The sequence below is a fragment of the Caretta caretta genome, chromosome 9, assembly GCF_965140235.1.
Source record: "Caretta caretta isolate rCarCar2 chromosome 9, rCarCar1.hap1, whole genome shotgun sequence".
Classification (NCBI taxonomy): Eukaryota; Metazoa; Chordata; order Testudines; family Cheloniidae; genus Caretta; species Caretta caretta.
In genome coordinates, this window is record NC_134214.1 from 48,012,123 (window position 1) to 48,024,910 (window position 12,788).

The 12,788-nt window shown below is 42.9% G+C and overlaps 1 protein-coding gene across 3 annotated transcripts in view; it reads left to right on the forward strand.

The window, feature by feature from the left end:
- NGEF (neuronal guanine nucleotide exchange factor) overlaps nucleotides 1-12,788 on the forward strand; it is a 106,603-nt gene that overhangs the window by 61,894 nt on the left and 31,921 nt on the right. For all 3 annotated transcript variants that reach the window (XM_075132266.1, XM_075132268.1, XM_075132267.1), the window contains one exon: nucleotides 12,102-12,376. In XM_075132266.1, coding sequence (XP_074988367.1) covers nucleotides 12,102-12,376 — 275 coding nt within the window. The remainder of the gene's footprint in view (nucleotides 1-12,101; nucleotides 12,377-12,788) is intronic.

Sequence of the window (12,788 nt, forward strand, 5' to 3'; positions counted from 1 at the left end):
CTGAGCATCTCAAATCATTAATGGATTTTATTTTCACAACACCTCTGTGAGGAAGAGTATTACATTTTTACAGATGGGGAACTGAGGCACAGGGTGAAGATTAAGTGATTTGTGCAAGGTACTACAGGGAGTCTCTGGCTGAGCCAAGAATCCAGTGGGACTTCCCAAGTTCCAGTCCACAGCCTTAGGCACTGGACCATCCTTCTTACCCTGCTACAAGAAATGCTGCTCCCAGGAAGCTAAAAATCTGCAAACTGATGTGTGTAAGATGTACTTGCGTACACCCATGTTGTACTCTTTAGGAGAAAGATTGCCATCAGTCACAGACTGCACAAGGGTCAGCTGCAGTAGGTTAATTATTCCTATATCCCTATTAGTGGGCTTTTTGTTGTATAGGCATAGAAGAGGACGAGGTCCTTGCCCATGGGAGTCTACAGTCTAAATTGGATAACATAAGTTAAACTGACAACACATTGTGGTAAAGGGGGAAAGGAAACAGTAACCAGTGGAGAGACATATTATAAGCTGAATCTCCAAGAACCATCTTCTGTTGTAGATCCTTGCAACGTAACCCAACAGGACCTGACAACGAGTGTTGGGTTCAGGTTGAGTCTGAAAACAACCCAACCACTTCGTCTTGGGTCATGTTGTCTCTTATCCCTCCTCCTGTCTCACTGTGCTCTGTATGTGCTGTGAGTGAATGTGCTGAGGAGTCTCAGTATCTGTCATGTTGTTCTGTACTAGATATGGACTGGTTATAGAGCTTGCTTATACACACCAGCTGTGTTCATCATAAGAGCATTTAATGTTCTGCCAGATATGCCTGAGGTTCGTTTAAAATCAGGTTTTTATAGACAGTGCCACCTAGTGGCTGAACAGTTTAGCATTCTATTACATCTTCCCCGGCACGTGAGCTGATTTTCAGTGGCACTCACACTGCCCAGGTCCTGGCCACCAGTCCGGGGGGCTCTGCATTTTAATTTAATTTTACATGAAGCTTCTTAAACATTTTTAAAATCTTATTTACTTTACATACAACAATAGTTTAGTTATATATTAAAGACTTATAGAAAGACTTATAGAAAGAGGCCGTCTAAAAATATTAAAATGTATTCTGGCACGCGAAACCTTAAATTAGAGTTAATAAATGAAGACTCGGCACACCACTTCTGAAAGGTTGCTGACCCCTGTTCTACATTCTTACCATTTACAGTATTTACACGGTCATACTGTCTTTGAAGTTCATTATTTTTGTATACCTGAAAACACAGGCCATGATGACTAGGTAATGATGTCCTCTGACTTTGAATAAATCTGCAGCTAGTCTCTTCCAAGGTCTGTCTGGTAGAGGTGTTTATATTCAAGGTTCTTTGTGTTTTGTTCGTCTATTAGTTCTACAGTGTTCACATGCAGATACTTTATTCTTTATGTCTGTGCTGATGCCTGGCCACCACACTGACTTGTTAGCCTGTTCATGGCATTCAATTAATTCTTGATGTTCTTCGTGGTTGAGGTTTAGGATGTCTCCTCTCATTTCGTTAGGAATGACGATGAAGTTGCCTTTAATCATGAGTCCATTTGACTTGCTGAAGTCTTTTGTCACTTCCTTAGTATCCTTTAGATACTTGGTCCAGCTGCTCCAATGTAACTTAGAAACTTCCTGAAGTTGCATGTCTGTCGAGGTTGCTTTCTGTAGCAGGAATAGTCTCTTTTCTCACACTGGTTTGAATGTGTCCACAATATCCACATATGCCTTTACGTCATCTTCAAACTCTCAAGTAGTGAAGTGCAATGCTGGGCTCCGTGACAGAATGTCTGCTGCTACCAAATTTTTCCCAGGAATATATCTAGCAATCGAGTTAAATTACATTAATCTTAGCAATAGACATTGGCATCTCAGAGGTGCTTGATCAGGGTCTTTTCCATTGATGCGGGTTACAAGCAGTTTATGATCTGTTATCACTGTGGGTTTGTGGACGTCATAGTAATTGAGAACTGGAGCTGTTGAGATAATTTTTAACCTTTTTGAAGACAGTTTTTTGATTTGGCCCCCACAGGCAAGATGTGTTGGACTTTAACAATTCATTCAGTGGTTTTGTCACTGTAGAAAGGTCTTGTAGGTATTGACCAAGATAATTTATCATCCTTGGTGTACATCTCAGTTCTGGTACATTCATTGGTGCATTCAATTCTTGAATTGCTTTCACTTTCTCAGGGCTAGGATTGATTCCATTTTTGTTTGTCTGTCCCAGAAACTTTATTTGGGGCATGCAGAAAATGCACTTTTCCTTGTTTATCTTCAGTCTAGACTAACTGCTTAGGTTTAGGACTTCATTGAGGGTTTTGTTGTACAGTATTCTTCCATTGAAGATCCATATATCGGAATATCATCCATGAAACCTACAACTCCATTTGTGTTCGTTAACAGTTCTGCCATCTTTCTTTGGAAAATTTCAGGTGCACTGGTAATTCCAAAAGATAATCTTTGAAAACAAAATCTCCCAAAGGATGTGATAAATGTAGTCAGTTTAGCACTTTCTTTGGCTAATTTGGCAGAATCTGCTTTGAGAATACTTTCAGAGTAACAGCCATGTTAGCCTGTATTCGCAAAAAGAAAAGGAGTACTTGTGGCACCTTAGAGACTAACCAATTTATTTGAGCAAATAAATTGGTTAGTCTCTAAGGTGCCACAAGTTTTCCTTTTCTTTTTGAGAATACTGTACCTCCTTTCACTTTTGGGAGGAAGACATGCAATGTTGGGACTGCTTCATTAAGTCCTTTAAGATCCACACATTCATATTTTTCCATTTTTCTTTATTACTGGTACCATTGTGGCACACCATGCTGTTGGCTCAGCACTTTTCTTAATTATGCCATTCTCTCTAACTCATTTTCCACTTTATGAAGTAATGGATGAGAATCCTGCAAGGGATATGTACACTACATGGTTCAGCGTTGTCTCAAATTTATTTTGATCGCCTTTCTAAAGCTCAATATCACCAAATATTCCATTGAGTTCATCTACCTTTCTCATTAAATCCATCATGGCTGCCACACTGTGGCTGAGAAAGGTGTTGGTCTGTGGTCCTTTGATCACATCCACTTGAATGCAAAGGTTTTGTCTTTGTAAACTATTTCTGTGATGAACTGGTTCATGCAATTAAGAATACCTCCATGGCTACCCAGATGCATGTCAAGTGACTTCAGCTCTGGAAGGGGTTAAAGGTGATTGTGAGTCCCTTCTGAGATGACTGGTGAAGTCAATTCCTAAGTGAATTGTCTTGCTATGAATATTCAATTTCACTCTCCAGACAGGCTCTATGTGAATACAAGAAATAGAGCCTGGAAAAAATGGCTCTTGATTCTCTGGAATATGAGTCAACTCCCTGACTGCTTTGGTGAAGCAAACACATGCAAAATTTGCACATTTCATGCATTTATTACATGGTGTACCTCTAGCTGGACATGCATCATCTCTTGGTATATGACTTTTTTCACACCTTGTGTGTGTAGGCTGGAATTTGTCCCTCTTAGCCTCAGAGTTCTCTCTCCTTGCCTCAGGGGTTTTATGATAATAACTTAACACTCAAATGTCTGTTTATAGTTTCTAAGCTAGTTTCAGATTTTTCAGTGTGCTCCTGTCTTTTGTATTGTTTGACTAATTTTGACTGCTTTGCCATCTGTATAGCTGTGCTTAGGGTTAAATCTCTCTTGAGTTGTAGCTGCTGTGAAAGATTTTTATCTGTTAACCCAATAACCAGCCTGTATTTGGTATTTTCATGTTTTTCATTTCCAAAATTACAGTTTTCAGCCAACATTTGCAGAGTTCTTATAAAACGGTCAACATTTTCCCTTGGTTCTTGAATTCTCTGGTGAAAACATCCTCTTTCATAAACCACATTTTTCTGGGATATAAAGTATGCATCAAATATAGCCAGAACCCTTTCATAATCATTTGTGACTGTCTTCAGTAAAGTCAAAAGATTTAAAGATATGGTTTGCTCACTTCCCCATAGCATAAATTTAAAAAGATACCTATACATCTTCAGTTTCTTTGAGGAGTTTGCAATTTGAAATCTTGCAAAACACTGCTTCCAGTCTGTTCGTTGTGAAGGTTTTTCAAAGTTGAAATTCTCTGGAGCACTGAAGAATGGCATGGCGATGAGATCCTGCGTCCTTTATTGCTGTTCCTTCTGTCTCTATTCTTAGTTTACTCCTGTCAACATGTCACATTCTTCTGTACCCGATATGGACTGGTCATAGAGCTTGCTTATACATACCAGATGTGTTCATCATAAGTAGAGCCCTGCAAATCCTGAGGTATCTGCTTTATATCCATGGACCATTTTTGTGGATAGCAGTTCAGATGCAGATACAAATTTTGTATCTGTGCAGGGCTCTGGAGCTGTAGCACAGACTCACCAGAGCAGGTGGAGGGACCTAGGCTCCCAACAGCTGCCAACGCGTCTCTCCCTCACCAGGCTCCAGCCGGGGGTGGGGGTGCCTCGGAGCCGCAGCAAAGCCATGATAAGAGCTGAGAGGGCAGCTGTGGGGACCTGCGGTGGACCCTCCACCTGCCCTGGGCGGGGGGCCCAAGAAGCCCCCGGTTCGTGTCCCTGCCCCCCAGACCTCCCGCCCAGGACAGGCAGAGGGACTGCACCATGGTTCCTCACAGCTGCCCACCTGGCTCTTACCGTGGCCAGGTTGAGGCTCTGAGGCACATCCCGCCCCCAGCCTGAGAGCCACACGGGCAGCTGTAGGGAGCTGGTGCAAAGTTGCTGAACCTCCACCTTCCCTCAGCCAGGCAGGGACATGGCTGAGGGCTGCTCTCAGCCCCCTCCCCCCCACCATGCACCACGGGCAGGTGGAGGGTCCGCTGTGGTTCCCCAGAGCTGTCTGGGCTCCCCGGCTAGGCTCCATGCTGGCCTGGCCAGGGAGGAGAGGGAGTGGGGGCTTGGGAAGGAAGAAGAGGGTAAGGGGGAGGGGTCTGCCCCTGTGAAAAGTGGATGGACGAGGCTCCCCGTTTCCCCACCCTCCGTTCCGGCTCCACTGGTCACTGCTGCACAGTGCTGTTTAGAGCCCTGCAAATCCGTGGATATCTACAGATATGCATATCCATGGATGCAGATACCTTCAGACAATTTTTGCAGATCGCAGATCAGATGCGGATACACGTTCCTGTATCCACGCAGGGCTCTAATCATAAGTGTCTTAATGTTCTGCCAGGTATGGCTGAGGTTTGTTAAAATAGGGTATGTTACACACAGCGCCATCTAGTGGCTGAGCAGTACAATACGGTTTAACATTCGATTACAGTGCCTCTTACTTGGCAGCACACACAGCTCAGTGAAGCTGTGGAGGCTGGCAGTAGTGGGACACGCAGCTATCACCAGGCCGACCCACCGGGCAGGAGGTGGCTGCAGATGGATAGCAAGCATGGGGCGTGGTGAGCAGGAAGTTCCCCCAGGCCAAGCCCCAAGGACAAGGTGGTGGTGCTGACACAGGTTCGGGAGGAAGTGTTGGGTTTGGGTCAGGCTGGTTCTGAAAACAACTCAACACTCTCTGGTCAGGTTCAGATTGTCTGTGCTCAGCTCTGCCTTGGGTCCAGGGCAGGTTTTAAAATTAGGGCCAAGCAGACCTCTGCAAGTGAAACTTGGAATCTATTCCAGGTGGTTGCAGTGAACCAGAATTCATTCCAAATGCCTTCAGGAAACACTAGACTATATATACTGTTACATACAAAATATTAAAAACCTGTGTTAAGTAAGTTCAGATTGCAAAATCGAACACTCATAAGTTAGAAATCCCAGGATGAAGGTTGTCCATGCACCCTTAATTCGTCCCCCTTGTGTGTATGCATTATGATACAGTCTAATTCCATGATCACATACAGTTTTCAGTTTTTAATACAAATGGACAAAATGAAGTAAAATAATAGCAGAGAGAGGTTCAAAATGGGAATATATAAAACCTATGAATAGTATACGATGCAAACCACTACTTCAGCCATTTAAATCAATGTGACAACAATTCCATACTTCCATACTCTAAGATTTGCATTGTTAAAACCAGCTAATACCTAGACAGCCATTGCCCAATAAAACTTTTGTAATAAGAGGTACACATATCTTCAGTGACTCCTTTGACTCTTTGACTTCTCCTCTGTCCCCATATTCAGGCCAATCCCAGATCATAGTTTCTCTTTCTTCAACATCTTAAAAAAATCAATTCCTACCTTTCAGGAGGTCTAAAATGCCTCTCCAGGCCATGATCATATCCTGATTTAACCACCATAGCCTCCTGCTTAAGTTTCCTGATTCTCACTTTGATTCCCTTCAGTCTGTCCCAAAATATTGCAGATAAAATCATTTTCACATGCTGCTCTAGTCACATTAACTCCCCTCACCTTCCATATAGAATTCATGCTTCCCATCCTTATCACCAACACCCTTCCCAAGTCCTTCACAGCCTATATCTCTGTTTTCATATTTTAGTATTTGGTTTTTTGCTGTCTTTGCTCTGCCCAAAGGTCTTCCTACTCATCCTCCTTTCTGTCCTTCTCCCACTATCATCTTCATGCTTTCATACTTTCTCTATGTCTGGAACACCCACTAGGTAGGCTTCCCTCTACCTTCAAATCCTTCTTTAAAATGTGTTTCTCTCTCCAACCCTACCTAAGCTGACACTTTTGGGCTGAAGGCTCCTTGGGAAAGGGATGTTGTCTTCCATCTTTGGCAGATCAAAGGAAAGGTGGATCAGATAGGGAACATATTAACAAAACAAGAATTTCTTTGACTAGAGTTTTATTTCATGTTCTCCAAAAACAGAAGGAAAGAATCTGCCCAGCAGATCCTTATTAAAGGGATCTGCCTCTAAATGTTTACAAAGAGAATAAACCACAATTCCACAAAACAAAAACAAAGTGGGGTTATTTGCCTATAACTTTCAGGACAAGACCCATCAGCGCAACTTCCTTCCTTCCACATGTCTCCTCTACTGTGGAAAAGAGAGTCTTTTTTATATAGTCCCCTTATTCCCCAGCATGCCCCAGGGACTGCATTTCCCAGCCTTCCCTGCTCTCCTAAGGCTTGATCCTCTAAACCAGTGAACACTCTGGGCCCCAGTGCAGCAGAGCATTTAAGCACGTGCTTAAGTTTAAGTACATGAGAAGTCTCACTAAGGTCAATGCTGATTCAGGAGGGTTCCCTTCACAAGCTTTAAATGTTCTGTACATCCCAATTCATGCCCTGTGTTATGTACAGGACTGAGCACACTATTGACGATTAACAGATAACATGTATGAAACCATATAAGCATAGTAGACTATGAGGAATTATGTAAGTAGCATCGTGATAAACTTCAAGGAAAGTCTCTTTTCTTCATTTATAGTGTAGGAAGCTAACAGAAATGTGTATGGTTTCCAAGGTACAGCTAATCCTATTGCTATTTTAATCCAGTTTTGAATATCTTTCCAGAAAGAACAGTTTACAAGAATTACCACATTCTGTGAGTGTATGTGTTTATGTACACGTTTTCCCATCATAACTCTGTCTAGAAATATAGGTTCAACATTAATTGGTACTGAGTTTCAAAAAAAATTGAAATACCTGGTACACAAACTCCTGACCTGTCTCTCACATTGTTATGTATGAAAACTGTTTGAGATACAATATCATTTATACATTTTGCCAGATAGATTTTAACCCTTATTGAGTAAAGCAAAATAAAGTATTTATGCAATGGCTGACACCAGCATTGTTGTTCATTTAACAATCACAACACTTAGAATCATAGAAGATTAGGGTTGGAAGGGACCTCAGGAGGTCATCTAGTGCAACCCCCTGCTCAAAGCAGGACCAGCCCCAACTAAATCATCTCAGCCAGGGCTTTGTCAAGCCGGGCCTTAAAAACCTCTAAGGATAGAGATTCTCCCACTTCACTAGGTAACCCATTCCAGTGCTTCACCACCCTCCTAGTGAAATAGCATTTCCAAATATTCAACCTAGACCTCCCCCCCCCCCGCAACTTGAGATCATTTCTCCTTGTTCTGTCATTTTCCACCACTGAGAACAGCCAAGCTCCATCCTCTTTGGAACCCCCCATCAGGTAGTTGAAGGCTGCTATCAAATCCCCCCTCACTCTTCCCTTCTGCAGACTAAACAAGCCCAGTTCCCTCAGCCTCTCCTCGTAAGTCATGTGCCCCAGCCCCCTGATCATTTTTGTTGCCCTCCGCTGGACTCTCTCCAATTTGTCCACATCCTTTCTGTAGTGGGGGGCCCAAAACTGGATGCAGTACTCCAGATGTGGCCTCACCAGTGCCGAATAGAGAATAGGGAATAATCACTTCCCTCAGTCTGCTGGCAATGCTCCTACTAATGCAGCCCGATATGCTGTTAGCCTTCTTGGCAACAAGGGCACACTGCTGACTCATATCCAGCTTCTTGTCCACTGTAATCCCCAGGTCCTTTTCTGCAGAACTGCTGCTTTGCCAGTCGGTCCCCAGCCTGTAGCGGTGCATGGGATTCTTCCTTCCTAAGTGCAGAACTCTGCACTTGTCCTTGCTGAACCTCATCAGATTTCTTTTGGCCCAATCCTCCAATTTGTCTAGATCACTCTGGACCCTATCCCTTCCCTCCAGTGTATCTACCTCTCCCCCCAGCTCAGTGTCATCCACGAACTTGCTGAGGGTGCGGTCTATCCCATCGTCCAGATCATTAATGAAGACTTTGAACAAAACTGGCCCCAGGACTGAACCCTGGGGCACTGCACTTGATACCAGCTGCCAACTAAACATCAGGCCGTTGATCATTACCAGTTGAGCCCAACAATCTAGCTAGCTTTCTATCCACCTTATAGTCCATTAATCCAGTCCATATTTTTTAAACTTGCTGGTAAGAATACTGTGGGAGACCATATCAAAAGCTTTGCTAAAGTCAAGATATATCACGTCCACCGCTTTCCCCATATTCACAGAGCCAGTTATCTCATCATAGAAGGCAATCAGCATGACTTGGTCAGGCATGACTTGCTCTTGGTGAATCCATGTTGACTTTTCCTGATCACCTTCCTCTCCTCCAAGTGCTTCAAAATGGTTTCCTTGAGGACCTGTTCCACAATTTTTCCAGGGACTGAGGTGAGGCTGACTGGTCTATAGTTCCCCAGGTTCTCCTCCTTCCCTCTTAAAAAGATGGGCAATATATTTGCCTTTTTCCAATCATTCGGGACCTCCCCCGATTGCCATGTGTTTTCAGAGATAATGGCCAATGGCTCTGCAATCACATCGGCCAATTCCGTCAGTACCCTCGGATGCATTAGATCTGGACCCATGAACTTGTGTATGTCCAGCTTTTCTAAATAGTCGTTAACCTGTTCTTTCACCACCTGAGGTCTGCTCACCACCTCCCCATACTGTATTGTCCAGGATAGCAGTGTGGGAGCTGACCTTGTCTGTGAAGACCCAAGCAAAAAAAGCATTGAGTACTTCAGCTTTTTCCACATCGTCTGTCACCAGGTTGCCTCCCCCATTCATTAAGGGTCCCACACTTCCCCTGACCTTTTTCTTGTTGCTAACATACCTGTAGAAACCCTTCTTTTTCTTGTTACCCGTCATCCCTTGCTAGCTGCAACTCCAGTTGTGTTTTGGCCTTCCTGATTACAGCCCTGCATGCCCAAGCAATATTTTTATACTCCTCCCTAGTCATCTGACCAAGTTTCCACTTCTTGTAAGCTTCCTTTTTGTGTTTAAGCGCACCGAAGATTTCACTGTTAAGCCAAGCTGGTCGCCTGCCATATTTGCTATTCTTTCTGCACATCGGGATGGTTTGTTCCTGCACCTTCAATAAGATTTCTTTAAAATACAGCCAACTTTCCTGGACTCCTTTCCCCATCATATTAGCCTCCCAGGGGATCCTGTCCATCAGTTCCCTAAGGGAGTTAAAGTCTGCTTTTCTGAAGTACAGGGTCCGTATTTTGCTACTCTCCTTTCTTCCTTTTGAGAGGATCCTGAACTCAACCATCTCATGGTCACTGCTGCCCAGGTTGCCATCCACTTCTGCTTCCCCTAGTAATTCTTCCCTGTTTGTAAGCAGCCGGTCAAGAGGAGAACTGAACCCTGTTTGGTTCCTCCAGTAGCTGCACTAGGAAGTTGTCCCCAACACTCTCCATAAACTCCTGGATTGTCTGTGCACTGCTATATTGCTCTCCTAGCAGATGTCCTATTCAAGTATAAACCAAACCAAGGGAGATAAATTAAAAGAATGCAATTTATATTAAATAAATGGAGTGAATGACTAACGGAAGACTAATTGGCACTCCTGTGTTGTCAAATCTAGTAATTCATATTCTAGATCCAAGGAATTGGTTTTCTGGTTCCACCGGATGGCTGGAAAGGGCAACATGGGACAACTAACAGCAGCCTTATGAGAAATACTAGATCTTAAAACTTCCAAAGTACAAGATTGTTTTGTAGTTTTCTTTTGTTAGGGGTAGGACCCTGAAAATCAGAAGGAAGTTTTGCCTAATTCAGTGAAACTCCCTCTGCCCCAGATTCTGAAGGAATTTTGGGAAAATCAATGGGAACTTAAGAGTGAATGCTCTCAAAATATATAAATGACAAGACCAATACATTTAGATATTATTTAGGGCTTTGAACAGTTTTAAATATAACTGATTTTATTTCATTTCATTCAGTTGGGGGATTTTTATTTTGGTTTCCCCCATTAAGAGCTTCCTGTTCTGATAGATATTCCACCTGGCACTAGAAATCTCATAACTTGTCATAGAGCAAAATCCAATGGTTGGTAGAGCTAAGAATAAAACTCAGGAACCCTGACTCCCAGTTCTCTGTTCCTAACACTAAACCCCAACCCACTTTTCTGTATTTAAACATAACATTGAGGATGAGAGAGCAGATTACCAGATTCATTGAATTAAATGAATAAGTCTACCACTGTCATCTGAAGAGCTTTCCCTAGCTGTAAGATCAGAAATATTAATTGTAATTACATATTGTTGTCAATCATTTAGTAGTTTAAATATAGTGAGGTGGCCTTTAAGACTGCTGGACTGAACAAAATGGTTGCAGTTTTCCCTTAAAGTTTTATCTATTTTTCTATGGCTGACACTTGTCACTGACATATTCAAGCATCTCATGAACATTAAATAATTTATCCTCTTACATCTCTTTGAAGTATTACAGAGAACAGAGGTGCAGAGAGATTAAGTGATATGCTCAAATTCACCCAGGAAGTTAGCGGCAAAGCCAGGAACAGAACCCAGGTCTCCTGAGCCCTGGTCTATCTGGGTCTGCAACCTTTCAGAAGTAGTGTGCCGAATCTTCATTTATTCACTCTAATTTAAGGTTTCATGTGCCAGCAATACATTTTAACTTTTTTAGAAGGTCTCTTTCTATAAGTCTTTAATATATAACTAAACTATTGTTGTATGTAAAGTAAATAAGGTTTTTAAAATGTTTAAGAAGCTTCATTTAAAATTAAATTAAAATGCAGAGACCGCAGGACTGGTGGCCAGGACCCCAGCAGTGTGAGTGCCACTGAAAATCAGCTCACGTGCTGCCTTTGGCACGCGTGCCATAGGTTGCCTACCCCAGATCTAGTACTTTAATGACCTGATTACCCTTCCTCTCTAAGGACCTGATCCTATCCCCATTGAAGTCAATGGAAGATGCTCCCTTGACTTTAACAGGGATTAAAGTAAAACAGATTTATATAATGCCATCTCCCTAGCAGATATGTAGATCCTTAATAGTATAGTAGCATCATACAAAGATAAGGGAAGAGCCTTTTCTTACAGACCTTTCTAAAGACGCCACTGAGAAATGAGACAGTTCCATTTTCACATATAGAAACTGATAATGGATTCATCGGATTCTGCATGTACTTCCACAGTTTTGTAATTTTATTCTTTCCGCTTTTGGTTGAGGCTGGGAAATCAACATTTGGCTTTTTCTTTCACTCTGGAATGGATGCTTTCTACCTCTTTGCTTCGATGAACTGAAGTAAAATATTCACGCCAAAATAAATCCATATTCTTTTCCCTATATTGTTCAATAATAGCTCTCTAACCATCATGTTGGCTTCTAGGGCTCTTGTATCAGGAATATCGAGATAAATCTACACTTCGGGAGATTGAAACCAGACGACTGCAAGATGCACAGACAGACCCCGAGGAGTGCTCAGCCAGTGAGGAGACGCCATTAGAGGCAGAACCCACAAATACTGCAGAAAGCAGGACTCCTCCCCAAATCAGCTTGCTCAGGAACTCCACCTCCAGGTTTAACTTGTGGCAGGATCTTCCAGAGATCAGGAGCAGCGGTGTCCTGAATATCCTTCAGCCAGATGAGATCAAACTGCAGGAGGTAATGGAAGGCATGAGAGGGAATAAAGAGTTTATCTGTTGGATTTTTCCTTAAAGTCAGTGTGACTAGAGTCACTTAAGTCAAAATATCAACATTCAAAAATAAGGAAGTTCCACCACAGCCAGTGACAAATTGTGGTCTATTAAATACCCCCATATGTAATGCTAATGAACTTCACTTTCCAAAGAGCATGAGGAAGTCCTGTACCTAGGGCTTAAATTCAGCCAGAGTCCCGGCACCTCTTGTGGAGGCGGAAGCCCTGGCGCCCCCTGACCCTTATGGGGCTGAAGCCTCTGAGACCCCCCCCACCCCTCAGCTGAAGCCCAGAGCCCCGAACATGGCTTAGGGTTATGGGAAACTCCTGGAAATAATCTCTGAGAATTTAAGGCCTGCCTGTACCCTACCCCAATCA